Below are 27,862 nucleotides of genomic sequence, written 5' to 3'. Positions count from 1 at the left end.
CATTACAACAGTCTCAGAGAAAGAGATTCACAGCTACCAACACATGACCACTCAGACTAGAGAGTTCATAGTTGGAGCTCTCCTTGTAGTCATGACAAGGAACATTTAGCCAGTACTTTTCCTGCCCCTAAACATCTATTAACCCTGACACAATCTACTCTTATTAATAGCAAGCTTACATAAGAACATACTAACTAGAATCAAATGACTAGTTCTATTGATTAGTGAATAATGTAAGCACACAGGAAATCGTAATTTCTTCCACATGGGGCAGGTGTAAGCATGGACCTCTGTCAAGACGTCTTCACTGAGATCTCTCAGTTTGTTCGTCTCTCTATATCTAAATCCTTCTCCTCTCATCTACACTCTTGCCCTCCTCTCTCCTCCTCTATGTTTGAGGGCTTTTCCATTTACTGATTTCATTGACCTCCTCTATAAACTGACCACTGAGATCCACCAGTCGTTGAATCAGTTTCTCAATCTCTATATCCTTCTCCTGCATCTCTCTATTCTTCTCCTGGATCTCTCTATTCTTCTCCTGCATCTGTCTGCTGAAGTCTCTCTGCATCTTAGTGTGTGAGATCATGATGCTCCTCTGTAGCTCAGGTAGGACCACCTTCATCAGGTTTCTCTCTGCTTCAACTCTGGCCTCTCCTTCATAGTTCTCCCTGAACTCCTCCATCTCCTGCCTGTGTCTCTCCTTCCTCTCCCTCCTCTCATTCTCTCTCTTCTCTCTAAATCTCTCCAGCTTTCTCTCCATCTCCTCTCTCCGGTCAGTCTCTCTCTTCAGCTCCTTCTCCAGCTCTCTCTTCTTCTCCTCATCCCTCTCTTCCTTCACCTGTCTCTCCAGTTCAGATGTTCGATGGCTGAGTGTTCTGATGTCTCCCTCGTGCTCCTGGATCACTCCCTCTATCTTTTTCAGAGAGTTCTGCAGCTCTGTCTCAAACTTCTCTTTCCTCTCTGTCTCCTCCCTCTGTATCTTCTCCTCTCTCTCCCTCTGAATCTTTCCCTCCATCTCTCTGACCTGGGCCTCTGCCTCCTGGTAGGTCTGACTGCTGTAGAAGCTCTCTCTGTTTCCTGCCACCATCTTCTCTACCTGGTGCAGCAGCTCTGGGACCTGAGTGCCATGGGCCCTGTCCTTCATGTTGAGGACGTGGTACCTGTTCCCACATTTCTCTACAAGCTGCTGGAGGTCCTGACTTCCTGTTTGGAGAAACTCCTCCATGCTCTGCTCTCTCAGACTGTCATCATGGGTGAACAGAATGACAGTGTGTCCCCAACAACCCTCTCCAAACATGTCCTCCATTCTCTCCATGGCTCCTCTCTCCTCCCCCTCAGAGGGCTCCACTGGTACGACCAGGAGGAAGGCGTGGGGTCCCGGGGCGGACAGACGGACACACAGCCCCACATCCTGTCTCATCTCCTCCAGAGAGAGTCCAGGGCTGAACCAGTCTGGAGTGTCCACCAGCACCAGCCGTCTCCCACCCACGTCCCCCTCTCTCCTCCTACTCCTCTGGGTGACTGCAGAGGGGCTGTCCTGGGCCCCAAACTCCTCTCTGTCCAGGATGGTGTTTCCTGCTGCCCTCCTCCCAGCCCCAGTCCTCCCCAGCAGCACCAGTCTCAGCTCAGACACACTGGGAGACACTGGGGGGTCTGGACTGCTGCTCTCTCCCCCCACTGCAACACAACACAGGGACATGGTCACACCACTGCTCTAGTTGGTTTCTGTTTTGAAAGGAAAGTACATCTAGGTTGATATTAACTATTAGCTATTAGATATTTAAAAAAAGTGATTATTGTCTGAAAAATACAACATAGAATAACATGAATAAAACATTTGTAATAATAAACATCTATCATAATAAAAGTTCCTCACTGCAGAGCAGTATACATAGCAGTATCAGGAGGTTTGAGATTATAAACCTGAACTCTATAATCACTATGAAACACACAGTAGGATAGAAGATGTAAGGACAGTAGAGGATGGGTTAGATGTTCAGGTGTTTGTAGGTGTCTGTAACAGAGTTGATGACTCACTCTTTGGAGGCTGTTCCATGCTGCGTCTCCTCCTGACTCCAGGGACCACAGTAGAACCTTCATCCTGTGGTAGTGGACGGTCTGTATCTGGGGTCTCTCCTCCCACTGCAACACAACACACAGTTTAAACGACTGACGTGAGGGTCACCCTGGACATTCAGACCAGATGTTCACCTCAACAGACTCATCTGACTTTGATACTGAACCCAGAGTTAGACAGGTTCCTGTAGGTGTATGACCAGTGTATAGAGAATGGACTGGGTCAGATATTCAGGTGTTTTAACAGAGTTGAGGACTCACTGTTTGGAGGCGTATCCAAGCTGCGTCTCCTCCTGATTGGTAGTTTGGGTTTTGCTTCTGAGATCTCTCCTCTCTCTAACACACAAGATGAAACCACCATTCAGTGAGCATCATATTTAGAGTGAAACATTCAAACTAAAACTTCACATTAAAACACTCACCAGTGGTTTTAACCGATAACTTATTTCTCTGTCTCTCTACCTCAGTGTTTAGGTCACATATCTGCTGTGCTGAAATAATTGAAAATAAAAACCATAAACATACCATTTCCAAATACAAAACACTTCAAATGTATCACAGAAATGATATGAAATACAAGTTCCTGCATGAAATCTTACCAAGTTTAATGTTTTCATTTTTGACATCTTCTACATGTCTGTCTCTCTCCTTCAGCAGTTCATATTTCTCTCCTAGTTGTTTGTCCTTCTCTTCCAGTCTCTTCTCTCTCTCTTTACCTTCACTCTCTAGTCTCTCCAGTCGTTGGTCTCTCTCTTCTAATTCTCCCTCCTTCTCTCTCAGTCTCTGGTTCCTCTCCTCCACTTCAGAGTCTCTCTCCTGCAGTTGGACTGTGAGCTTCTCTACTTGGTTGTTCTTGTCCTGCAGGTCTTTTCTAAGCTCCTCCTGTTGTCTCTCCTTCTCTCTCACCTGTTGGGTCATGTCATCCAGTTGTGTCTCTTTCTCCTGAAGGTGTTGGGTCTTCTCCTTCAGTTGTGTTGTGGTTTCCTCCAGTCTTCTCTCTGTGTCCTCTAGTTGTTTATTCCTCTCCTCCAGGAGTGAATCCTTCTCTTCTATCCTCTTTTCACTCTCCCTCAGTGTCTTGTTCACCTCCTCCAGGTGTCGGTCTTTTTCCTCCAGCTTCTGGTTCCTGTCCTCTAGTAGTTCATCTCTCTCTCTAAGTTGTTTGTTCTTCCCTTCCAGACTCTTCTGTGTCTCTTTACATTCATTATCTAGACTTTCCAGTCGTTGGTCTCTCTCTTGTATTTGTTTTTTTTTTTTTTCCAGTTCCTCCTGCCTCCTCTTTAGTTCCTCATCTTTCTCCTTCAGCTGCTTGTCTTTCTCTTCTAGTTGTTTTTTATTCACTTCCAGTCTCTCCTCTCTCTCTTTACCTTCACTCTGTAGTGTTTTCAGTCGTAAATCTCTTTCTTTGTGTTGTTTTTTGTCTAGCTGCACCTCTGGAAGTGAATAATAACAGTCTGGTATTAGACTTATAGATCCAGACATCACTGAGACAGCAGGCTGGTTATTTGCAGGTATTTTAAATGCAGCAATACGTTTGGCTGAATGACACAATGAACAAACAGTTTACAAAAAAGTCCTCTGTGTTGGATCTGATTAAATCAATTATTTAAATATAATCTATATTAAGACCATACAAAGACTTGAGAATGTGCCTTTACTGTAGAAATGGATATCTGTTGTTTTATTTTATCTGTAGTATTTGACTTGTATACTCACCAAGAAAACAAGCAGATTCCTCTCTTCTCCTCTTGTCCTCTGGGCTTTCATTTTGTAAATACTCTTCAGCTGAAACAATGATGGAGATCTGACATGTTAGATATATTACACTGCAGTAATACATTCTCTGTCAAGCTACTTGGAACATATACAGTTCAACTTCTAATACCATCAGCACAGCAAATTGTGTTGAAATACTTTTAATAAAATATAATTGTATAAATTATAAATGATTTCATGTTCCATTTCTAAACCAAATACAGCAAACATTCATTGAATGTATATTCCTGACATTTGATCCTGTGTTGATGTTTTACAACAATAATGTTTCTTCTGTTTCACAGGTCAGGCAGTGAAACAGAAGACATGCTGTAGTTTGAACAACGTATTCTTCTGACACTGAAACAGTTGATGCCACTCGCACTGTTTTTTTTTATTGGTGATCCACCGTCCACCAAATAATGTGGTTTTCGGGCCTCCGCCAATAGGCTAACAGTGTCTGAGAAGTTGTCCTGCGCCATGATTTACCGTAAAAAACAATCGCATGCCAGGGTAATTCATATACTGGATTAGCATTCATGAGGTGCTTTGCATTGACCAGTTATGGGTAAAAATGGGCGTGTTCAGGGCGGGGTACAATGCTGATTCACGTAAGCAAACTTGTGGGTAAACTGTGATTTATAAAGGGAACATTGCGTACAGGTGTGCGTACGCACGGTTTTATAAATCTGCATTTTTGTGTGCATACGCCATTTTAGGCTTTTGGGCGTACGTACACTTTTAGTAAGAATCCAATGCACAGTTTTATAAATGAGACCCCTGAGTCCTCAGACTCACCTTTAACCTCTCCCTTTCCCTTTGTCTATATAAGGGCCTCAGCCTCTGCCTTACTGATAGACACCATCACCTCACCCCCCTCCTCCCTGAGGGCCTGCATAGCCAGACTGTCTGACCTCTGGAACCCACATCAGTTTTAGCCACACCCCCATCCTCCTCACACCATTGTGACCTCGGAGCACCTCATCCAGCAGGTCCTGTCTACTGTGGGATGTGAAGGACTGTACACTCATCAGAACTGCACTAGAGTCTGAGCATATAACCACTCCAACCTCCTCCTCCACTGTAAGACCAGTCACATCACCAACAGCTCCACTGTAAATACAGCCAGGTGATCTTAGAAGCACTTTCAGACCATGACCTCCCTATCAGGTACAACAAACGCTGCCCTGTTCAACCAGACTGTGGATCCTTTGACCCACTTGTGAATATTTGTAGTCATCCACTGAACACAGAAAGCACCCGACTACAGAACATCTCAGCCAAGTCGGCTCCCACCCTGTCCTCATACTGCCCCACTGCACAGTGTTAGGACCTGGGCTGCACTGTGTCTAGCTTGGTCAGGGAGGAGCTTCTGCCCCATAGACAATACACCCATAATCTATATCTGCTCTAACCAGAACCACATACGTGTTCACATACACTTCTTGCACTTGGCAAACACTTTTTCAATATGATCGGCCCAGGTCAACCTCTCATCAAAATAGACCCCAGAAACCTGAGTACCTGCTCCCTCTCCACATCATCCCCATCCAACATCATGCAGACCTCCTCCACTACCTTCCTCCTGGTGAAGAACACAGTCTTCAACTTCTTAACCCAGAAGTTTGACTAACATCAGACCTGGACCCAGGCTCATGTGAATCTCAGGAGCAAAGCTTATTATGGGATACATCTGAATAATACTGTGAGTGTCTCTCTGCTAACAGGTTTGACCATGAAGGGAGGGTTTTCAGATATAAAAATAATGCCACCATGACATTTAAAAGAAAACAATAGCAGTGTTATGAGTCTGAAATATATTGGTCCATTTTTAACCCATGATGTTGTATGTCATGAAACAGATATATGAAATTACTCACCGTATCCTGAAGTTGTGAAGAAGGATATGAAATAGAAAGTTAAAACATCATTAGAACAGAACACATCAGTATACTGTGTGAGTTCATCTTAAACAATGATGAGGAATAACATGTTGGTGTCAGTAACCAGATTTTTGGAAAGCAAGGATGCTCTATGAGATACAGCTGCTGTATGTTAATGGTCCTACATCAACATACATCCATGTAATCTATAGCGCTATACATGTTACATGTTTTTTCAATATGTTCTTCACTATGCAACACTGCTAAGTGACGTGAGTCTGTCTCATCAAACACTCTAGATATATTTAAAGCTCAGAGTATTGAGTGGTTAGAATGGGCAGCATAACAAGCTAACCACCTCTAATGCTCCAACTCTTACTTACATTTGAAACTATAATTGTATCTGTGCAGACAGCGACACTGTTGTCATAGTTAATGTAGAGATGTTCATAATCATATTCAATATCTGCAGAACAATTACCCTCCCTGGGTCATAAACCCACATGTAGATGACCTGACAAATGTCCCCTTCTCTATCTGACCTCCTGTAGTCTCTCAGCCTCAGAGACAAGTTGCCTCTCTCCAGCTCCTGGGTGACCAGACTCACTCTGCCCTCATAGCCCCTCCCCTCTATCACCTGGCCATTCTTATACAGGTTAAGTACTGGTCTGACTTGTACCTGAAATGGAGTTAGGCATGAAAGGGTTAACTAAAGTTTGGGAGGAAGGTGGCACACCAAGACTCTTCTCCAATCAAACTGATACGCATCAGCCCAGTAAAGCACGGAAGAACGCGACCAAACTCTCCTTTGTCAATTAAGAGTTCTGTATAAAGTATCTTCCGTTCCTCTGGTCATTGTGCTAGCATGTTGTTGACATTTTGTCGACTTTGAGTGTGCGCCGCTGTTGCTGTTGCCCTGCCTGCCTGCCCGCCTGCTGCTCGCGTCTGCTTCTCCCGCTCCGCTCCGCCTGTCCTGCTCTCCCCGTCTCCCGTCTCCGGCTGTTCGCTTCCCGGCCTCGTCTTCCACGGTGGGGATGGACCTCCTGGACCTCCGCCAGTCCCACAACGAGCTCCCTCCCCGTTTGGAGAGGCGGTCCTGCCTGCAGCGTTCTGGCCGCGTCCTCGGGGCCCCCGGCCGCTCCTTGAGTGGTGCTGCTCCGGGCTCCTCGGCTTCCCAGGGTCAGCCGGCTCCGCCCTCCGGTCCCGTGCGTCGGCCTGGCCGTCCCCCACAGTCTCCGCCCCCCGGGCCTTCTACCTGGGATCGCTCTGGGGCTCGGCGGCCGTCTGTGCTGGCCCCGGATTCTGCTCCTCGTCCCTGGCGGCCACTCCGGACGTCCCCCCGTCAGGCCCCTGCCCGCCCCTGCCCGCCCCTGCCTTCACGCTGTCCGCCCCGTGGCCCCCTCTGCTTCCAGGCCTTCCCCCGTGTCTCCCTCCCTCTGTGCCGCTTCCTGCTGGCAGGCTCCGCTCCAGACTTCCAGCCCCCTCCTGTCTCTGCCTTCATGCTGGCTACGGTGCCTCCCCCTGCCCGCTCCTGCCCCGCCTCTCCCACTGCCTGGCACTGGGCCGCGCCTGGAGGGTTCCTACCTCTTGCTTTGCCCCCTGTTCTCCTGCCCCGGCTGCTGCCTTCACTGACCTTCCTGCCGTTGTGGCATTCGTCACCTTCAGCCCTGGCCCTGTTCCTGCCCCTGCTCTCTCCAGTCTGCGCCCCTCTGACCTTGCCCTGTGCCTTCCCTCCTGCGGTTGGCCCCGCTCTGGCCATCCTGCCCGCCCCGGCTGCTGCCTTTCCTGTTGGGGCCCTAACGCCCCTGCTTTCACTTTGCCCACGGCACCTCCTTCGTTAATGACTGATTAGCAAAGCTTTGTTTAATCTTATGTAATTGTATATTCTAAATAAATTGTATTAACCACATCCCTTGACTATTCAGATCAACACAGTGCCACTCGAATTCTTCCATAACACTTCCCTGTTGGGGCCCTGTTTCCCCTGCTTTCGCGCTGCCCACGGCACCTCCCATTGCGCCCTCTGTGGCCCCCTCTGCCTCCGGGCCTCCCCCCTGTGTCTGCCTCCCTCCGGACGGCCGTCCACCGGGTGATTATGTGGACCTGGGCGTCCTTTTCCTCCCGTCCCGGGTTGCTGCCCCCCGCACCGTTGTCGTGGCCCTGTCCTCCTCTGTTGTCGTGGCCCTGTCCTCCTCGGTTGTCGTGGCCCTGTCCTCCTCGGTTGTCGTGGCCCTGTCCTCCTCTGTAGTCGTGGCCCTGTCCTCCTCGGTTGTCGTGGCCCTGTCCTCCTCTGTACTCGTGGCCCTGTCCTCCTCGGTTGTCGTGGCCCTGTCCTCCTCTGTTGTCGTGGCCCTGTCCTCCTCTGTTGTCGTGGCCCTGTCCTCCTCTGTTGTCGTGGCCCTGTCCTCCTCTGTCCTCCTCTTGTCAGGTTTCGCTGTCACTCCTGCCCCCGCTCTCCTTCCCGTCCGGTCCTGGCTCCCGCCTTGCCCCCTTTCGCCTCCTCCGGCCCTCCTTCCCCTGCCCCTCGCTGCAGCCCCTCCCATCGGGCCTCGACCCTGGTGGTCCGTCACGATTCTGATGGCTGCTCCTTGTCTGCCTGCCGGAGCCTCCGTGCTCCTTCTGCGGCAGGACCCGCTCTCGCTCCCTCCACCCGGCCGGCCTGCAGGCCTTGGGACCCTCAAGGCCCTCCTGTCTACCCACCTTGCTAGGTTTCCTTGGGGTTCACTGGCAGGACTCAAACTGCTTGCCGTCCGCCTGGCATTGGATGCAAAAGCAGGTTGTGCATCTTTGACTGTTTTTTGAAGCACTCCTCTGGATCCTCCTCAACGAGTCCAGAAGTCCCCTTCTCCTTCATCTCCTGGACGACTTCCTCACTATCGACCCCCTTCATCTCCACTGGCGCAAGGCCCCATACCACATCAGACTACCAGCAGATCCATACCACCCTGGAACCCTGTGCCTCTCTCCAGCTCCTGTGTGACCAGACTCACTCTGCCCTCATAGCCCCTCCCCTCTATCACCTGGCCATTCTTACACAGGTAAATACATTCTGTCCATCAAACTACAGCTTGATCAAAGTTCCCTCTAAACTGATCAGAACATGATAATATGTTTTAATTTATGTTAGAGGTTATCCTAAATGCATTCTTATTTTGCCAAATATCTTAAATGTGAGAGTTTATAACACATTGTATTCATCCTCTCCTTATTAGAGTCCTTCTCTATGTGGTTTTGTACCTGGGAGCAGGTTCAAGTGTGTCAAGATTCAAGAGCGTCTGCTAAATGACTAAACGTAAATAATACTGTGAGTGTATCTCTGCTCACAGGTTTGACCATGAAGGGAGGGTTTTCAGATATTTAAATAACAGGTGCGTTTGACTTCATGCAGCAGCCGGCTGCCTTGAAGCTGAGAATGCCATTGGCTGCTTCAAGGCAGCTGGGCTGCAGGCGGCTGCAGGCGCTGCCAGCGCTGCATGAAGTCCAACGCACCTAATGGCACCAATGAAATGTAAAAGAAAACAATAGCAGTGTTACCTTCAAAGTCTGAAATATATTGGTACATTCTTAACCCATGATGTTGTATGTCATGAAACAGTGAAATTGAAAAACAATGAAATTACTCACCCTCTATTGAAGTTGTGTAGAAGGACATAAAACAGAAAGTTAAACATCATTAAAACAGAACACATCAGTATAGTGTGTGAGTTCATCTTAAACATTGATGATGAATAACATGGTAGTGTCACTAACCAGATTTTTTTAAATCAAGGATGCTCTATGAGATGCAGCTGCTGTATGTTAATGGTCCTACATCAACATACATCCGTGTAATCTATAGCGCTGTGCATGTTGCATGTTTTTTCAACAAGTTCTTCACTATAAACCACTGCTAAGTGAAGTGAGTCTGTCTCATCAAACACTGTAGATATATATACAAGCTCAGAGTATGGAGTGGTTAAAAGGGGCAGCATAACCAGCTAACCACCACTTATGCTCCAACTCCTACTTACATTTGAAAGTATAATTGTCGTAATTAATGAAGAGATGTTCATAATCATGTTCTCTAGCTGCAGAACAATGACCCTCCCTGGATTATAAACCCACACATAAATGACCTGACAAATGTCCCCTCCTCTATCTGACCTCCTGTAGTCTCTCAGCCTCAGAGACAAGTTAACTCTCTCCAGCTCCTGGGTGACCAGACTCACTCTGCCCTCATAGCCCCTCCCCCTCTATCACCTGGCCATTCTTACAATCTGTCCATCAAACTACAGATACATTAAAGTTCCCTCTAAACTGATGAGAACATGATAGTATGTTTTAATGGAGTTAGATTAACTGAAGTTCAGGAGGAAGATCTCCTCCCTCACTCCAATCAACTGATACGCATCATTCCAATTAAAGCACGGAGGAATGTGACTAAACCCAACTCCATGTTTTTAATTACGAGTTTTGCATGAAGTCTCTTCCGTTCCTCTGGTCCTTGTGCTAGCATGTTATTGTTTGGCGTGCATCTCGTTGCCTCTCTGTCTTCTCTGCTGTGTGTTTGTGTGTCTGCTGCTCCCGTTGCTGTTTCAACTCGTCGGCTCTTCTCCTCGTCTCCTGGCTCCCACAGATCTCCTCCCAGCCCTGACGTCTACGGAAGAATGGACGTTCTGGATCTGTTCCCGTCGGACGACGAGTTCCCCTCCCGGCTGGAAAGGCGGTCCCGTCCCCGGCGTTCTGGCTGCGTCCCCGACACCCCCGGTCGCTCCCCGTGTGGTGCTGCTCCGGGCTCCTCCTCCTCCCTGGGTCCCACGGCTCCACTTCCTGTTCCTGGGCGTCGGTTCTGCCGTCCTCCGAGGTCTCCGCCTCTTGGGCCTTCCGCTCGGGATCGCTCCCGGGCTCGGCGGCTGGCTCTGGCTGCTCCTCCTCCCCCTCTCCTCGGCCTCCCCAGCCTCGGCTCCTGCGGCCCCGCTTCCCTTCCTCCTCCGGCTCTTCGCGTTGCTCTTCATCTCCTAGCCCCGCCCGCTCCTGCGCGGTCCCACGCCACCGACCTATCAGCGTAGCTGTCCGACTAGACCGTTGCCGGCCTGCAGCGCCTCCTCCGAGTTTGGGGGATCCGGTTTTCCCAATCGGATCCGAAGGCTCGACTCTTCCACCTCTGCTTCGGGGACTCTGGGGGCCGGCACGCCTCCCTGCTCCCACTTCCGCCCAGCCTTTCCCGCTGCCGGACGCTGGGCAGCGCCTGGTGGGTTCCTGCCTCTTGCCGCCTCTCCCCCCCCGTTCCCCTGACTCCCTCCCTCCCTGCTCCTCCTGCCCTGGCTTCAGCTCCTGCCCTCGCCGACCTTCCTGCCCTGTCCGTGGCGTTCATCGCCTCCATGGGCTCTCCACCGGCTCTCTGTCCTGCCTCTGCTTGCTCTGGTCTGGCCTCGCCTCCTCCGGGCTGCGCCCCTGTAACTTTGCCTTCTACGTTCTCCCTGTTCCAGGACGTCGTCTGTTCCTCCTTTCCCGGGCGCCGGGCGGAGCTGGACGACTATCTCTCCCTCATCCTGCAGCTCCACTACGGTTCGGGGGCTCCAGGTTTTACACGCATCACGTCCGGTTCTCCTCCGAGGGCGCTGGGCGGCTCCAGCAGTTCAATGAGGCCACCTACTGGGGCTCGCTGGACAATGAAATCTATTGTGGTGTTTTGGCTGCCCAGTCCGCCCTGTCCTGCTCCCTGTGTGGCGCTCCTTCCCATCCGTCCCTGGAGTGCACGGTCGCGGCCCGCCCGGCCCCTGAGCCTGGCCCCCGGCCCCCTCCTCCCGTCCCCCTGCCTCTCCCCACCCCATCACCCCACAGCCCCTGTCCGGCCCTGCGGGCACCGACCACCGGGGCCGCCCCATCCTGCTGCAGAAGGGACGGATGATTCCCCCTCCTCTGGTTTCGGCTGCTACTACAACGGCTGCTGGTTCTCTTCCCCATGGCCTTCCAAGTTCCCTTCCTGCCCTTCTCCCTCACTGTCCCCCTCATCTTCACCAGGTCTACCCCATCATCATCATCATCGCCGCCCACCTCTGGGACCCTGAATGGTCAAGCCAATCCATCCTCATCCACTCTGATAACACTGCCGTCGTCTCCTGGATCAATAAAGGCCGATCAGACTCCATCACCACCATGCCCTTCATCCTCCGCCTCACTTGTCTTTCAGTCACACGTCAGTTCATCATCAGAGCCGCTCACATCCCCGGTCACCACAACACCATTGCTGACTCCCTCTCCCGTCTCTCCCTCCACACATTCAGACGCTTGGCCCCAGAAAAAGGACCCCCTTCCCACTCCGGTCCCTCCGTTTTCCTGTACAACCTTCCCATGACGGCACCCCTCCACGACCTTCACCTCCACACCCAAGATGCCATCCTCCAAGGTCTGTCCCCCCGTACACTCTCCACCTACTGGACAGCCTGGAAGTGCTTCAAGTCCTTCCACACTGCTCACCACCTTCCCCTCATTCCACCTCCTTTCCATCAGCAGCTTCATCTCCTACGCTCACATGCACCTCTCCATCCACAGTTCCACCATCCACGTGGACCTCAGTGGCATCAACTTCTTTTGCAAGTTGCTCTCCGGTTCCCCCTGCACAGCCATCTCCCACAGTCAGACCTCCCTCCTTATGAAAGGCCTTAAGCGCCTAGATCCCCGCTCTCCTTCCGCACGGCTCCCCCTCACTGCCGACCTGCTAGCCGCCTGCATACACACACTGCACACTGGCTACTCCTCCCCTTCCACCGATTCCACCCTAGAGGCCATGTTCCTCCTGGCCTTCAGTCGTGACCAGTGGCGGTCCTAACACATTTGGCGCCCCGGGCAAGTTTTTCCCTTACACCCCCCATCCCCTGGACGACGTTTACCACTGCCGCCCCCCTCCACCGCCGGCCGCCCCTACCAAGTACACGGAACGAATGGCACTAACACAATTGCAACACCTTTTTTATGCCAACAGAGGGCGCCAAACACATAGAGGAAAATGCCGACTGTCTCTCTCAGGACCCCAGGCTCGGCTCTGCTACCAGCCTTGATGAAAAAAGTGTTTTGTCCGTCTCTTCATAAACAGAGTGATTAAGTTCAGTTGAGTTCTGGATTTATCTAAAGTATTTATCTGAAGTATTTATCTGCAGATTGGGAGACAAAACCAGACCTCAATAAATACAATAAATGACAACACAACACCAGGTTTAGGTCTCAATCATGTCTCTCTCTGCGCTCTGACGGCCGGAGGACCATCTTTCATAGGGCACGAGAATGTAAACATAAATAGTGACAGTCAGGCAGTAATGATGTTACAACAGTGTCAGAGAAAGAGATTCACTGCTCCCAACACATGACAACTCTAAGACTAGAGAGTTCATTGGTGGAGCTCTCCTTGTAATCATGACAAGGAACGTTTACCCAGTACTTTCTCCTGACCCCGAACATCTATTAACCCTGACACATAGACACAATCTACTCTTATTAATAGCAAGCTTACATGAGAACGTACCAACTAGTATCCAATGAATAGTTCCATTTATAAGTGAATAATGTAAGCACACAGGGAATCCCAATTTCTTCCACAGCCTCCACCAACCTGCATCAGGCTTGTCTCTGCTACCAGCCTCCTCCACTAATCAGGCTTGGCTCTGCTACCAGCCCTACTTCAATAAAAGCAGACCATTATTCAATCAGTGGTGTGTTAGTAAACTCTTAAAAAGAACAGTAACCCAACAGATCACAGATCAAAATACAGTAGTGGCACTTCAATGGTTCAATTTCGAACACGACACCAGGCAAATCCAAAATTTTGCTCACAGTTATATTCCTTCAGCACAACAACGCACAACGACGCCTACCGTGCCGCATTCAGGGACTCGCCCATCTAATTTCCTGCTAGGAATTTACGTCACTGCCTCTCTGACTCATTTAAAACAGACAACAGCATTACCCGCTTTCCCTAACTACTTCCCCAGATCCACCTGGTAACACTCCCCTCATTCAGTTACTGTCCTCAGTGACTGAAAGAGAGTTCTTCATCTCCTTCAAAACCTCTCAAAAGAAAACTGTCCCTAAACTGGCTAGTATTTGACAAACTGCCGCTGGACTAATTGACACAGCATCCAAAGCAGACCCAGGCTCATGATAAGGATTTGAATGTTGCCCTGCATGTCGCCTGGTTCTCCTGTAGGGAGCAGGGACAGGCCTTGGACTCGGTTCATCCACTGGTTCAGGCTCAAGATTGTCAGGATCATATTCAGTTATAATTGACACTGGAACCTCACCAATAAGAACTGCTACTGTTTCATTGTCTGAGGTTTGACTGGGCCTAGGAGTAATCTCCTCCAACAACACTCCATCTTCTGAATCCTCAACATCTGACTCTAAATCCTGTGATGTCACTAACACTGAAAGGCAGGGAGACTCCCACAAGGTCTAATATCCATTCTGTTTACGTTCAGGACAGGTCCCCCATCTGGTTCCACTGTATATGTTGGACCCTGTATCTCAATCACTCGCTCAGGAGTTGACACCCAAGCATCTTGGATCTTATTTCTTCCCATTGGTCTGTTCTTGAGATACGAGATACACGTTCTGGCCTTTCTCAATGGGTTAGATGCTGCTACAGAGCATCCAAGGGGAGATACGGCTCAACAACAGAACATGTGGAGAATATCCAGCTTTTTGTGTGTGGTGTCATATTGTACGCATGTACCAACTCAGGCAAATGTTCTGTCCATCTGTGTTTCTTGTCTGGAGGGAGGGTGCGTAGCAGCTCATGTAGGGTTCTGTTGAACCTTTCACACTGGGCATTTCCAGTTGGGTGTGAAGACGTAGTGCAGCTTTTCTTGACCCCATACAGTTTGCATAGACGGCTCCGGCCGTCCCTACCTTCACGCTGGCCCCGGCCCCTCCCCCTGTCCGCCCCGTGGCCCCCTCTGCTTCCAGACCTTCCCCCGTGTCTCCCTCCCTCTGGGCCGCTTCCTGCTGGCAGGCTCCGGTCCGGACTTCCCGCCCGCTCTGGCTGCTGCCCTTCTCATCGGCACCCTGCCCGCTCCTGCCTCCTGCTCCTGCTCCTGCCCTGCCTCTCCTGCTGCCGGGCACTGGGCCGCACCTGGCGGGTTCCTGCCTCTTTCGCACCCGCCCCCGTTTCCCTGCCTCCCGTCCTCCCTGCCCCGGATCTGGCTATCGTCCTTGCCGGCCTTCCTGCCCTGTTTGTGGTGTTCGTCTCCTCCATGGGCTCTCCGCCGCCCTTCTGCCCTGCGCATGACCCTGCCCCTGCTTGGCCTGGCCCTGCCCCCTCCGGGCTGCGCCCCTCCCTCCGTGCCTTCCTTCCTGCATAGCTGCTGCAACATAGCTGCTGCAACATAGCTGCTGCAACATAGCTGCTGCAACATAGCTGCTGCAACATAGCTGCTGCAACATAGCTGCTGCAACATAGTTGCTGCACCCATAATATATTACTACTCTAACCAGAACCACATACATCTTCATGGAGGCCCTGGTGGGTCCTCTGTCCACACCTTCCTGGAAACACACATCACTGATCACGTTCTTGCACGTGACAACCACTTAGAGTCCAGAAACCTGAACATCTGCTCGTTTTCCAAACCATTCCCATACAACATCATGCAGACCTCCTCCACTACCTTCCTCCTTGTGAAGAACACAGTCTTTACCTTTTCAACTGAGAACTCTGAACCTTGACTAACTAAAACTACGTGTTTGGGGGATATTTAAACAATGGCACCATGAAATATGAAAGAAAACAGTAGCAGTGTCATCTTTGAAGTCTAAAACAAACATGATGTTATATGACATGAAACAAGGAAATGTACTCACCATGTAGAGCTGTGTTGAAGGATAGAGAATAAAAAGTTAAAACATCATCACAACAGAACATATCAGTAAAGTATCAGTGTGAGTTGTTGTTAATCAATGATGATGAATGACATGATGATGTCAGTAACCAGATGGACAGAGAGTAAGGATATAATGCTGCTCTATGATATGCAGCTGCTCTATGTTAACAGTCATCAGCATCAACATGTATCAGTGTTACGGTCTCCTCTCCCTGTCTGCTGTTTCTGTGTGTTTGTTTCAGTTCCAGGATGGCAGACAGGGGGAGGAGCCATGATCACTGATGGGGAACATCTGTGCTGCACCTATATAAGCTGGACCTCTCCAGGAGATCTCTCTCCTTGATGATTTGTTTGTGGCAACCCTTAATCCTGGTTCACACCTCACACCATCCTAAACATACACATATTCACGAGGCTCTTCACGCTGCTCTCCATCTCCCAGCCCCACCCTGCCTCTCCCGCTGCCGGGCGCTGGGCAGCGCCATGGCGGTTTCCTGCCTTGCTTCGCCTCCCTCCCTCCCCCCACCCGTTCCCCTTCCTTCCTCCCTCCCTGCCCTGGCTTCGGCTCCTGCACTCGCTAACCTTCCTGCTCTCTCCGTGGCGTTCATCTCCTCCATGGGCTCTCTGCCGGCTCTCTGCCCTGCGCCTGGCCCTGCCCCTGCTTGCTCTGGTCTGGCCCTGCCTCCTCCGGGCTGCGCCCCTCTAACCTGCCCTGTACCTTCCCTCCTGCAGGTGGCCCCGCTCTGGCCATCCTGCCCGCTCCGGATGCTGCCCTTCCTGTTGGGGCCCTGTCACCACTCCTTTCGCGCTGCCCACGGCCCCTCCGGATGCCCCATCTGTGGCCCCCTCTGCCTCCGGGCCTCCCCCTGTGTCTCCCTCCCTCTGGCCAGCCATCCTCCAGGGTGATTACGTGGACCTGGCCGACCTTCTCCTCCCGTCCCAGATCTCTGCCCCCCGCACCATCGTCAGGTCCTGTGCCCCCGTCCTGCTCCTCCACCCTGAACCCGCCCGGTGACGGGAGCTCACGGCAGCAGAGTTCTCTTCCACGTTCTCCCTGTTCCGGGACGTCGTCTGTTCCTCCTTTCCAGGGCGCCGGGCGGAGCTGGACGACTATCTCTCCCTCATCCTGCAGCTCCACTACGGTTCGGGGGCTCCAGGTTTTACACGCATCACGTCCGGTTCTCCTCCGAGGCCGCGGGGCGAATCCAGCAATTCAATGAGGCCACCTACTGGGGCTCGCTGGACAATGAAATCTATTGTGGTGTTTTGGCTGCCCGGTCCGTCCTGCCCTGCTCCCTGTGTGGCGCTCCTTCCCACCCGTCCCTGGAGTGCACGGTCGCGGCCCACCCGGCCCCTGAGCCTGGTCCCCGGCCCCCCGTCTAACCGTTTTCACCTCCTCCCGCCCCCCTGCCCCTCCCATCACCAGCAACCCCTCCTGTCCGGCCCTGCGGGCACCGACCACCAGGGCCGCCCCATCCTGCTGCAGAAGGAGAGGATGATTCCCCCTCCTCTGGTTTCTGCTACTACAACGGCTGCTGGTTCTCTTTCAACACTGCTGCTGGTTTGTTACTATACCTTTCAACACAGCTGCTGGTTCTCTTCCCCGTGGCCTTCCAAGTTCCCTTCCTTCCCTTCTCCCTCACTGACCCCCTCATCTTCACCAGGTCTACCCCATCATTATCGCCGCCCTCCTCTGGGGCCATGAATGGTCAAGTCAATCCATCCTCATCTACTCCGATAACACTGCCGTCCTCTCCTGGATCAATAAAGTCCGATCAGACTCCATCACCGCCATGCCCTTCATCCTCCGCCTCACTTGGCTTTCAGTCACACATCAGTTCATCATCAGAGCCGCTCACATCCCCGGTCACCACAACACCATTGCTGACTCCCTCTCCCGTCTCTCCCTCCACACATTCAGACGCTTGGCCCCAGAGAAGGACCCCCTACCCACTCCGGTCCCTCCGTTTTCCTGTACAACCTTCCCATGACGGCACCCCTCCACGACCTTCACCTCCACACCCAAGATGCCATCCTCCAAGGTCTGTCCCCCTGTACACTCTCCACCTACTGGACAGCCTGGAAGTGCTTCAAGTCCTTCCACACTGCTCACCACCTTCCCCTCATTTCACCTCCTTACCATCAGCAGCTTCATCTCCTACGCTCACACGCACCTATCCATCCACACTTCCATCATCCACGTGGACCTGAGTGGCATCAACTTCTTTTGCAAGTTGCTCTCCGGTTCCCCCTGCTCAGCCATCTCCCACAGTCAGACCTCCCTCCTTATGAAAGGCCTTAAGCGTCTAGATCCCCGCTCTCCTTCCGCACGGCTCCCCCTCACTGCCGACCTGCTAGCCGCCTGCATACACACACTGCACACTGGCTACTCCTCCCCTTCCACCGATTCCACCCTAGAGGCCATGTTCCTCCTGGCCTTCAGTCGTGACCAGTGGCGGTCCTAACACATTTGGCGCTCCGGGCAAGTTTTTCCCTCACACCCCCCACCCCCGGGACGACGTTTACCACTGCCTTCCCCCTCCCCCGCCGGCCGCCCCTACCAGGTACACGGAACGAATGGCACAAACACAATTGCAACAATTGTTTTATACCATTAGAGGGCGCCAAACACAAGAATTGCGGAAAATGCCGCCTGTCTCTTCATGACGCCCCGGGCGGCTGCCCGGTCTGCCCGTGCCTAAAACTGCCCCTGGCCTTGACCCTCTAGGACTCTCTGCCACACCCAGTGTTCAATGCCTGGTACATTTGCATGCACCCTTCACATCATCATCATCATCAGTCATTCTGCACATCCCAGCACACACACTTTCGTCCTCTTAGGACCCCAGGCTCGGCTCTGCTAACAGCCTTGATGAAGAAAGTTTTTTGTCCGTCTCTTCATAAACGGAGTGACTACGTTCAGTTGAGTTCTGCATTTTAATAAGTATTTATCAATCTGCAGATTGGGAGCCAAAACCAGACCTCTGACAATAAATGACAACACCAGGCTGAGGTGTCAATCATGTCTCTCTGCTCTGAAGGACGGAGGACCATCTTTTATAGGGCACAAGAAAGTAAACATTGATAGTGACAGTCAGGCAGTAATGACGTTACAACAGTGTCAGAGAAAGAGATTCACTGCTCCCAACACATGACAACTCTCAGACTAGAGAGTTCATAGTTGGAGCTCTCCTTGTAGTCATGACAAGGAACGTTTAGCCAGTACTTTCTCCTGACTCCGAACATCTATTTACCCTGACACATAGATACAATCTACTCTTATTAATAACAAGCTTACATGAGAACGTACCAACTAGTATCCAATGACTAGTACTATTGATAAGTGAATAATGTAAGCACACAGGGAATCACAATTTCTTCCACAGCCTCCACCAACCTGCATCAGGCTTGTCTCTGCTACCAGCCTCCTCCACTAATCAGGCTTAGATCTGTTACCAGCCCTACTTCAATAAAAGCAGACAATTTTTCAATCACTGGTGTGTTACTAAACTCTTAAAAAGAACAGTAACCCAACAGATCACAGATCAAAATACAGTAGTGGCACTTCAATGTTCAACTTCGAACACGACACCACGCAAATCCAAAAGTTTGCTCACAGTTATATTCCTTTGGCACCGCAACGCACAACGTCGCGTACCGCGCCACGTTCAGGGACTCGTCGATCTAACTTCCTGCTAGGAAATTACGTCACTGCCTCTCTGACTGATTTAAAAGAGACAACAGCATTAACCGCTTTCCCTAACTACTTCCCCAGATCCACCTGGTAACACTCCCCTCATTAAGTTACTGTCCTCAGTGACTGAAAGAGAGTTCTTCATCTCCTTCAAAACCTCTCAAAAGAAAACTGTCCCTAAACTGGCTAGTATTTGACAAACTGCCGCTGGACTAATTGACACAGCATCCAAAGCAGACCCAGGCTCATGATAAGGATTTGAATGTTGCCCTGCATGTCGCCTGGTTCTCCTGTAGGGAGCAGGGACAGGCCTTGGACTCGGTTCATCCACTGGTTCAGGCTCAAGATCGTCCACAAACCCACTTGTAGATGACTTGACAAATGTCCCCTCCTCTATCTGACCTCCTGTAGTCTCTCAGCCTCAGAGACAAGTTGCCTCTCTCCAGCTCCTGGGTGACCAGACTCACTCTGCCCTTATAGCCCCTCCCCTCTATCACCTGGCCATTCTTATACAGGTTAATACACTCTGTCCATCAAACTACAGCTAGATCAAAGTTCCCTCTAAACTGATCAGAACATGATAGTATGTTTTAATACATGTTAGAGGACAGCCTAGATGCATACTTTCTTTGCCAACATATCTTAAATGTGAGAGTTTATAACACATTGTATTCATCCTCTCCTTATTAAGGTCCTTCTCTATGTGGTGTTGTACCAGGGAGCAGGTTCAAGTGCAGCTTAGCAGCACAGCTTATTATGGGATACATCAGAATAATACTGTGAGTGTATCTCTGTTCACAGGTTTGACCATGAAGGGAAAGTTTTCAGATATTGAAATAATGGTCCCATGAAACTTTAAAAAAAACAATAGCAGTGTCATCTTTGAAGTCTGAAATATATTGGTACATTCTTAACCCATGATGTTGTATGTCATGAAACAGATATATGAAATTACTCACCATATTCTGAAGTTGTGTAGAAGGATATGAAATAGAAAGAACATCATTAAAACAGAACACATCAGTAAACAGTGTGAGTTCATCTTAAACATTGATGATGAATAACATGTTAGTGTCAGTAACCAGATTTTTGGAAAGCAAGGATGCTCTATGAGATGCAGCTGCTGTATGTTAATGGTCCTACATGGACGTATATCCGTGTAATCTATATCTTTGCTCTTTGCCTCTTCTCCTGGCTCCTGCAGATCGCCTCCCGGCCCTGACGTCTGCCCTCCCTGACCTTCCTGCTCTGTCCGCAGCGTTCATCGCCTCCATGGGCTCTCCGCCAGCTCAATGCCCTGCGCCTGGCCCTGCCCCTGCTTGCTCTGGTCTGGCCCTGCCTCCTCCAGGCTGCGCCCCTCTAACCTTGCCCTGTGCCTTCCCTCCTGCAGGTGTCTCCACTCCAGACATAATGCCCGCCCCGGCTGGTACTCTTCTCGTCAGGACCCTGCCCCTCCCTGCCTCCACCTTGACGCTGAACACGAGGCCTGACCCTGCCCACCCTGCGGCCCCCTCTGCCTCCAGACCTTCCCCCGTGTCTCCTTCCCTCCAGCCAGCCATCCTCCAGGGTGATTACGTGGACCTGGCTGACCTTCTCCTCCCCTCCCAGGTCTCTGCCCCCCGCTCCATCGTCAGGTCCAGTGGCCCCGTCCTGCTCCTCCACCCTGAACCCGCCCGGTGACGGGAGCTCACGGCAGCAGAGTTCTCTTCCACGTTCTCCCTGTTCCAGGACGTCGTCTGTTCCTCCTTTCCAGGGCGCCGGACGGAGCTGGACGACTATCTCTCCCTCATCCTGCAGCTCCACTACGGTTCGGGGGCTCCAGGTTTTACACGCATCACGTCCGGTTCTCCTCCGAGGCCGCAGGGCGGCTCCAGCAATTCAATGAGGCCACCTACTGGGGCTCGCTGGACAATGAAATCTATTGTGGTGTTTTGGCTGCCTGGTCCGCCCTGCCCTGCTCCCTGTGTGGTGCTCCTTCCCACCCGTCCCTGGAGTGCACGGTCGCGGCCCGCCCGGCCCCTGAGCCTGGCCCCCAGCCCCCGGCCCCCCGCTCGACCTCTTTCACCTCCTCCCGCCCCCATGCCCCTCCCCACCCCATCACCCCACAGCCCCTCCTGTCAGGCCCTGCAGGCACCGACCGCCAAGGCCGCCCCATCCTGCTGCAGAAGGGGCGGATGATTCTACCTCCTCTGGTTTCAGCTGCTACTACAACGGGTGCTGGTTCTCTTCCCCATGGCCTTCCAAGTTCCCTTCCTGCCCTTCTCCCTCACTGACCCCCTCATCTTCACCAGGTCTACCCCATCATCATCATCGCCGCCCTCCTCTGGGGCCATGAATGGTCAAGCCAATCCATCCTCATCCACTCCGATAACACTGCCGTCGTCTCCTGGATCAATAAAGGCCGATCAGACTCCATCACCGCCATGCCCTTCATCCTCCGCCTCACTTGTCTTTCAGTCACACATCAGTTCATCATCAGAGCCGCTCACATCCCCGGTCACAACAACACCTTTGCTGACTTCCTCTCCCGTCTCTCCCTCCACACATTCAGACGCTTGGCCCCAGAGAAGGACCCCCTTCCCACTGCATTCCCTCCGTTTTCCTGTACAACCTTCTCATGACGGCACCCCTCCACGACCTTCACCTCCACACCCAAGATGCCATCCTCCAAGGTCTGTCCCCCCGTACACTCTCCACCTACTGGACAGCCTGGAAGTGCTTCAAGTCCTTCCACACTGCTCACCACCTTCCCCTCATTCCACCTCCTTTCCATCAGCAGCTTCATCTCCTACGCTCACACGCACCTCTCCATCCACACTTCCACCATCCACGTGGACCTGAGTGGCATCAACTTCTTTTGCAAGTTGCTCTCCGGTTCCCCCTGCACAGCCATCTCCCACAGTCAGACCTCCCTCCTTATGAAAGGCCTTAAGCGCCTAGATCCCCGCTCTCCTTCCGCACGGCTCCCCCTCACTGCCGACCTGCTAGCCGCCTGCATACACACACTGCACACTGGCTACTCCTCCCCTTCCACCGATTCCACCCTAGAGGCCATGTTCCTCCTGGCCGTCAGTCGTGACCAGTGGCGGTCCTAACACATTTGGCGCCCCAAACCAGTTTTTCCCTTACACCCCCCTCCCCTGCCGGCCGCCCCTACCAAGTACACGGAACGAATGGCACAAACACAATTGCAACACCTTTTTTATGCCAGCAGATGGCGCCAAACACATAGAGGAAAATGCCGACTGTCCCTCTTAGGACCCCAGGCTCGGCTCTGCTTCCAGCCTTGATGAAAAAAGTGTTTTGTCCGTCTCTTCATAAACAGAGTGATTAAGTTCAGTTGAGTTCTGGATTTTAAAAAGTATTTATCTGCAGATTGGGAGACAAAACCAGACCTCAATAAATACAATAAATGACAACACAACACCAGGTTTAGGTCTCAATCATGTCTCTCTCTGCGCTCTGACGGCCGGAGGACCATCTTTCATAGGGCACAAGAATGTAAACATAGATAGTGACAGTCAGGCAGTAATGATGTTACAACCGTCTCAGAGAAAGAGATTCACTGCTCCCAACACATGACAACTCTAAGACTAGAGAGTTCATTGGTGGAGCTCTCCTTGTAATCATGACAAGGAACGTTTACCCAGTACTTTCTCCTGACCCCGAACATCTATTAACCCTGACACATAGACACAATCTACTCTTATTAATAGCAAGCTTACATGAGAACGTACCAACTAGTATCCAATGAATAGTTCCATTTATAAGTGAATAATGTAAGCACACAGGGAATCCCAATTTCTTCCACAGCCTCCACCAACCTGCATCAGGCTTGTCTCTGCTACCAGCCTCCTCCACTAATCAGGCTTGGCTCTGCTACCAGCCCTACTTCAATAAAAGCAGACCATTATTCAATCAGTGGTGTGTTAGTAAACTCTTAAAAAGAACAGTAACCCAACAGATCACAGATCAAAATACAGTAGTGGCACTTCAATGGTTCAATTTCGAACACGACACCAGGCAAATCCAAAATTTTGCTCACGGTTATATTCCTTCAGCACAACAACGCACAACGACGCCTACCGTGCCGCATTCAGGGACTTGCCCATCTAATTTCTTGCTAGGAACTTACGTCACTGCCTCTCTGACTCATTTAAAAGAGACAACAGCATTACCCGCTTTCTCTAACTACTTCCCCAGATCCACCTGGTAACACTCCCCTCATTAAGTTACTGTCCTCAGTGACTGAAAGAGAGTTCTTCATCTCCTTCAAAACCTCTCAAAAGAAAACTGTCCCTAAACTGGCTAGTATTTGACAAACTGCCGCTGGACTAATTGACACAGCATCCAAAGCAGACCCAGGCTCATGATAGGAATTTGAATGTTGCCCTGCATGTCGCCTGGTTGTCCTGTAGGGAGCAGGGACAGGCCTTGGACTCGGTTCATCCACTGGTTCAGGCTCAAGATCGTCAGGATCATATTCAGTTACAATGACACTGGAACTTCACCAATAAGAACTGCTACTGTTTCATTGTCTGAGGTTTGACTGGGCCTAGGAGTAATCTCCTCCAACAACACTCAATCTTCTGAATCCTCAACATCTGACTCTGAATCCTGTGATGTTACTGACACTGAAACAGAGCCTTTGCTTCTCCTCCATGGAGTATGGACAGGGAGACTCCCACAAGGTCTAATATCCACTCTGTTTACGTTCAGGACAGGTCCTCCATCTACAGGTTCCACTGTATATGTTGGACCCTGTATCTCAATCACTACCTCAGGAGTTGACACCCAAGCATCTTGGATCTTATTTCTTCTCATTGGTCTGTTCTTGAGATACGAGATACACGTTCTGGCCTTTCTCAATGGGTTAGATGCTCCAACAGAGCATCCAAGGGGAGATACGGCTCAACAACAGAAAATGTGGAGAATATCCAGCTTTTTGCGTGTGGTGTCATATTGTACGCATGTACCAACTCAGGCAAATGTTCTGGCCATCTGTGTTTCTTGTCTGGAGGGAGGGTGCGTAGCAGCTCATGTAGGGTTCTGTTGAACCTTTCACACTGGGCATTTCCAGTTGGGTGTGAAGACGTAGTGCAGCTTTTCTTGACCCCATACAGTTTGCATAGAGGGCTCCGCCCTCCGGTCCCGTGCGTCGGCCTGGCCGTCCCCCACAGTCTCCGCCCCCCGGGCCTTCTACCTGAGATCGCTCTGGGGCTCGGCGTCCGTCTGTGCTGGCCCCGGATTCTGCTCCTCGTCCCTACCTTCACGCTGGCCCCGGCCCCTCCCCCTGTCCGCCCCGTGGCCCCCTCTGCTTCCAGGCCTTCCCCCGTGTCTCCCTCCCTCTGGGCTGCTTCCTGCTGGCACGCTCCGCTCCGGACTTCCCGCCCGCTCTGGCTGCTGCCCTTCTCATCGGCACCCTGCCCGCTCCTGCCTCCGCCTCCTGCTCCTGCCCTGCCTCTCCTGCTGCCGGGCACTGGGCCGCACCTGGCGGGTTCCTGCCTCTTTCGCACCCACCCCCGTTTCCCTGCCCCGGATCTGGCTATCGTCCTCGCCGGCCTTCCTGCCCTGTTTGTGGTGTTCGTCTCCTCCATGGGCTCTCCGCCGCCCTTCTGCCCTGCGCATGACCCTGCCCCTGCTTGGCCTGGCCCTGCCCCCTCCGGGCTGCGCCCCTCCCTCCGTGCCTTCCTTCCTGCATAACTGCTGCAACATAGCTGCTGCAACACAGCTGCTGCAACACAGCTGCTGCAACATAGCTGCTGCAACATAGCTGCTGCAACATAGCTGCTGCACCCATAATATATTCCTGCTCTAACCAGAACCACATACATCTTCATGGAGGCCCTGGTGGGTCCTCTGTCCACACCTTACTGGAAACACACATCACTGATCACCTTCTGGCACGTGACAACCTCTTAGACTCCAGAAACCTGATTGTCTGCTCCTTTTCCAAACCATTCCCATACAACATCATGCAGACCTCCTCCCCTACCTTCCTCCTTGTGAAGAACACAGTCTTTACCTTTTCAACTGAGAACTCTGTACCTTGACTAACTAAAACTACATGTTTGGGGGGGATTTAAACAATGGCACCATGAAATATAAAAGAAAACAGTAGCAGTGTCATCTTTGAAGTCTAAAACAAACATGATGTTATATGACATGAAACAAGGAAATGTACTCACCACGTGCAGCTGTGTTGAAGGATAGAGAATAAAAAGTTAAAACATCATCACAACAGAACATATCAGTAATGTATCAGTGTGTGTTGTTGTTAATCAATGATGATGAATAACATGATGATGTCAGTAACCAGATGGACAGAGAGTAAGGATATAATGCTGCTCTATGATATGCAGCTGCTCTATGTTAACAGTCATCAGCATCAACATGTATCAGTGTTACGGTCTCCTCTCCCTGTCTGCTGTTTCTGTGTGTTTGTTTCAGTTGCAGGATGGCAGGCAGGGGGAGGAGCCATGATCACTGATGGGGAACATCTGTGCTGCACCTATATAAGCTGGACCTCTCCAGGAGATCTCTCTCCTTGATCACAACATTGATCATTGTTTGTGGCAACCCTTAATCCTGATTCACACCTTACACCACCCTACACATGCAAACATTCACAAATCCACTCCATACAGTAGTGATTCCCCTGATTACCACACTAAACATAGGTGTTTAAGTTACTTTAGTTTAATAAGTACATTTGACACCCTCATTCCCACAACTTGTCTGACTCTTAGTCACCTCCCACTAGCATGGTTGTGACATCAGTGTAAGCTATGGAGTGTCCTGTTAGTTCAACATCTTCTTCACTAATATGTATCACTGCTAAGTGGTGTGAGCCTGTCTGTTCAAACACTGTGGATTTAAACAAGCTGAGAGTACAGAGTGGCTAGAATAGGCAGCATAACAAGATGAGACTTAAAAAACATTGAATGCTCTAACTCCTACTAAATGTTAAAGTATAATTGTATTTGTACATGCAGAGAGACTGTGTCGTCATAGTTAACGTAGAGATGTTCACAATTATGTTCTTTACTTTCAGAAAAAAGACCTTCCCTGGATCATAAACCCACACATAGATGACCTGACAGATGTCCCCTCCTCTATCTGACCTCCTGTAGTCTCTCAGCCTCAGAGACAAGTTGCCTCTCTCCAGCTCCTGTGTGACCAGACTCACTCTGCCCTCATAGCCCCTCCCCTCTATCACCTGGCCATTCTTATACAGGTTAATACATTCTGTCCATCAAACTACAGCTTGATCAAAGTTCCCTCTAAACTGATCAGAACATGATAGTAGGTTTTAATCTATGTTAGAGCTTATCCTAAATGCATTCTTTTTTAGACAAATATCTTAAATGTGAGAGTTTATAACACATTGTCTTCATCCTCTCCTTATTAGAGTCCTTCTCTATGTGGTTTTGTACCTGGGAGCAGGTTCAAGTGCGTCAAGGTTGAAGAGCGTCTGCTAAATGACTAAACGTAAATGTAAATAATACTGTGAGTGTATCTCTGCTCACAGGTTTGACCGTGAAGGGAGGGTTTTCAGATATTTAAATAACAGGTGCGTTTGACTTCATGCAGCAGCCGGCTGCCTTGAAGCTGAGAATGCCATTGGCTGCTTCAAGGCAGCTGGGCTGCAGGCGGCTGCAGGCGCTGCCAGCGCTGCATGAAGTCCAACGCACCTAATGGCACCAATGAAATGTAAAAGAAAACAATAGCAGTGTTTCCTTCAAAGTCTGAAATATATTGGTACATTCTCAACCCATGATGTTGTACATCATGAAACAGTGAAATTGAAAAACAATGAAATTACTTACCCCCTATTGAAGTTGTGTAGAAGGACATAAAACAGAAAGTTAAACATCATTAAAACAGAACATATCAGTATAGTGTGTGAGTTCATCTTAAACATTGATGATGAATAACATGGTAGTGTCACTAACCAGATTTTTTTAAATCAAGGATGCTCTATGAGATGCAGCTGCTGTATGTTAATGGTCCTACATCAACATACATCCGTGTAATCTATAGCGCTGTGCATGTTGCATGTTTTTTCAATATGTTCTTCACTATAAACCACTGCTAAGTGAAGTGAGTCTGTAATCAAACACTATAGATATGTACAAGCTCAGAGTATGGAGTGGTTAGAATGGGCAGCATAACCAGCTAACCACCACTTATGCTCCAACTCCTACTTACATTTGAAAGTATAATTGTATTTGTACATGCACAGAGACTGTGTCGTAATTAATGAAGAGATGTTCATAATCATGTTCTCTAGCTGCAGAACAATGACCCTCCCTGGATTATAAACCCACACATAGATGACCTGACAAATGTCCCCTCCTCTATCTGACCTCCTGTAGTCTCTCAGCCTCAGAGACAAGTTGCCTCTCTCCAGCTCCTGGGTGACCAAACTCACTCTGCCCTCATAGCCCCTCCCCCTCTATCACCTGGCCATTCTTATACTCTGTCCATCAAACTACAGCTACATTAAAGTTCCCTCTAAACTGATGAGAACATGATAGTATGTTTTAATGGAGTTAGATTAACTGAAGTTCAGGAGGAAGATCTCCTCCCTCACTCCA

At 50.6% G+C, this 27,862-nt stretch overlaps 2 protein-coding genes across 3 annotated transcripts; one reads left to right on the top strand and one right to left on the bottom strand.

The window, feature by feature from the left end:
• Positions 1 to 176: 176 nt before the first annotated feature.
• Positions 177 to 21,305, bottom strand: LOC124482725 (trichohyalin-like). Of its 2 annotated transcripts, XM_047043209.1 has the most exons (10): positions 20,627 to 21,305; positions 15,549 to 16,275; positions 9,339 to 9,341; positions 5,712 to 5,717; positions 3,793 to 3,861; positions 2,676 to 3,509; positions 2,499 to 2,567; positions 2,338 to 2,412; positions 2,038 to 2,142; positions 177 to 1,677 (listed from the first exon to the last, which is right to left on the bottom strand). In XM_047043209.1, the coding sequence occupies exons 2-10, from the start codon at positions 15,607 to 15,609 to the stop codon at positions 389 to 391; spliced, it is 2,511 nt and encodes an 836-aa protein (XP_046899165.1). In that variant the 5' UTR covers positions 15,610 to 16,275; positions 20,627 to 21,305; the 3' UTR covers positions 177 to 388. The 2 variants fall into 2 exon arrangements, with proteins under 2 accessions (XP_046899165.1, XP_046899166.1); XM_047043210.1 differs by lacking the exon at positions 20,627 to 21,305 and having other exon boundaries at positions 15,549 to 18,529.
• LOC124482743 (proline-rich protein 36-like) lies at positions 5,915 to 26,206 on the top strand. The gene is made up of 3 exons (XM_047043234.1): positions 5,915 to 7,029; positions 14,594 to 14,887; positions 24,804 to 26,206. Exons 1-3 carry the CDS (start codon positions 6,749 to 6,751, stop codon positions 25,033 to 25,035), a joined length of 807 nt encoding a protein of 268 aa, XP_046899190.1. The 5' UTR covers positions 5,915 to 6,748; the 3' UTR covers positions 25,036 to 26,206.
• Positions 26,207 to 27,862: the final 1,656 nt, after the last annotated feature.

Source organism: Hypomesus transpacificus, chromosome 20, assembly GCF_021917145.1.
Source record: "Hypomesus transpacificus isolate Combined female chromosome 20, fHypTra1, whole genome shotgun sequence".
Taxonomy (NCBI): Eukaryota; Metazoa; Chordata; class Actinopteri; order Osmeriformes; family Osmeridae; genus Hypomesus; species Hypomesus transpacificus.
Note: the sequence above shows the minus strand (reverse complement) of the source record. Positions and strands in the feature narration are given on the sequence as shown.

What these genes read in the sequence shown, in the direction of transcription:
- LOC124482725 (XM_047043209.1), bottom strand. Translation starts at nt 15,609, where the DNA reads ATGTTCTGTTGTGATGATGTTTTAACTTTTTATTCTCTATCCTTCAAC. An exon ending in GGAATCTGCTTGTTTTCTTG is followed by an intron (nt 3,510 to 3,792) that starts GTGAGTATACAA and finishes ATTCACTTCCAG; the next exon opens with AGGTGCAGCTAGACAAAAAA. An exon ending in CATGGAACAGCCTCCAAAGA is followed by an intron (nt 1,678 to 2,037) that starts GTGAGTCATCAA and finishes GTTGTGTTGCAG; the next exon opens with TGGGGGGAGAGAGCAGCAGT.
- LOC124482743 (XM_047043234.1), top strand. Translation starts at nt 6,749, where the DNA reads ATGGACCTCCTGGACCTCCGCCAGTCCCACAACGAGCTCCCTCCCCGT. An exon ending in CCGGATTCTGCTCCTCGTCC is followed by an intron (nt 7,030 to 14,593) that starts CTGGCGGCCACT and finishes CTCCGGCCGTCC; the next exon opens with CTACCTTCACGCTGGCCCCG. An exon ending in CCGTCCTCCCTGCCCCGGAT is followed by an intron (nt 14,888 to 24,803) that starts CTGGCTATCGTC and finishes CCTGCCCCGGAT; the next exon opens with CTGGCTATCGTCCTCGCCGG.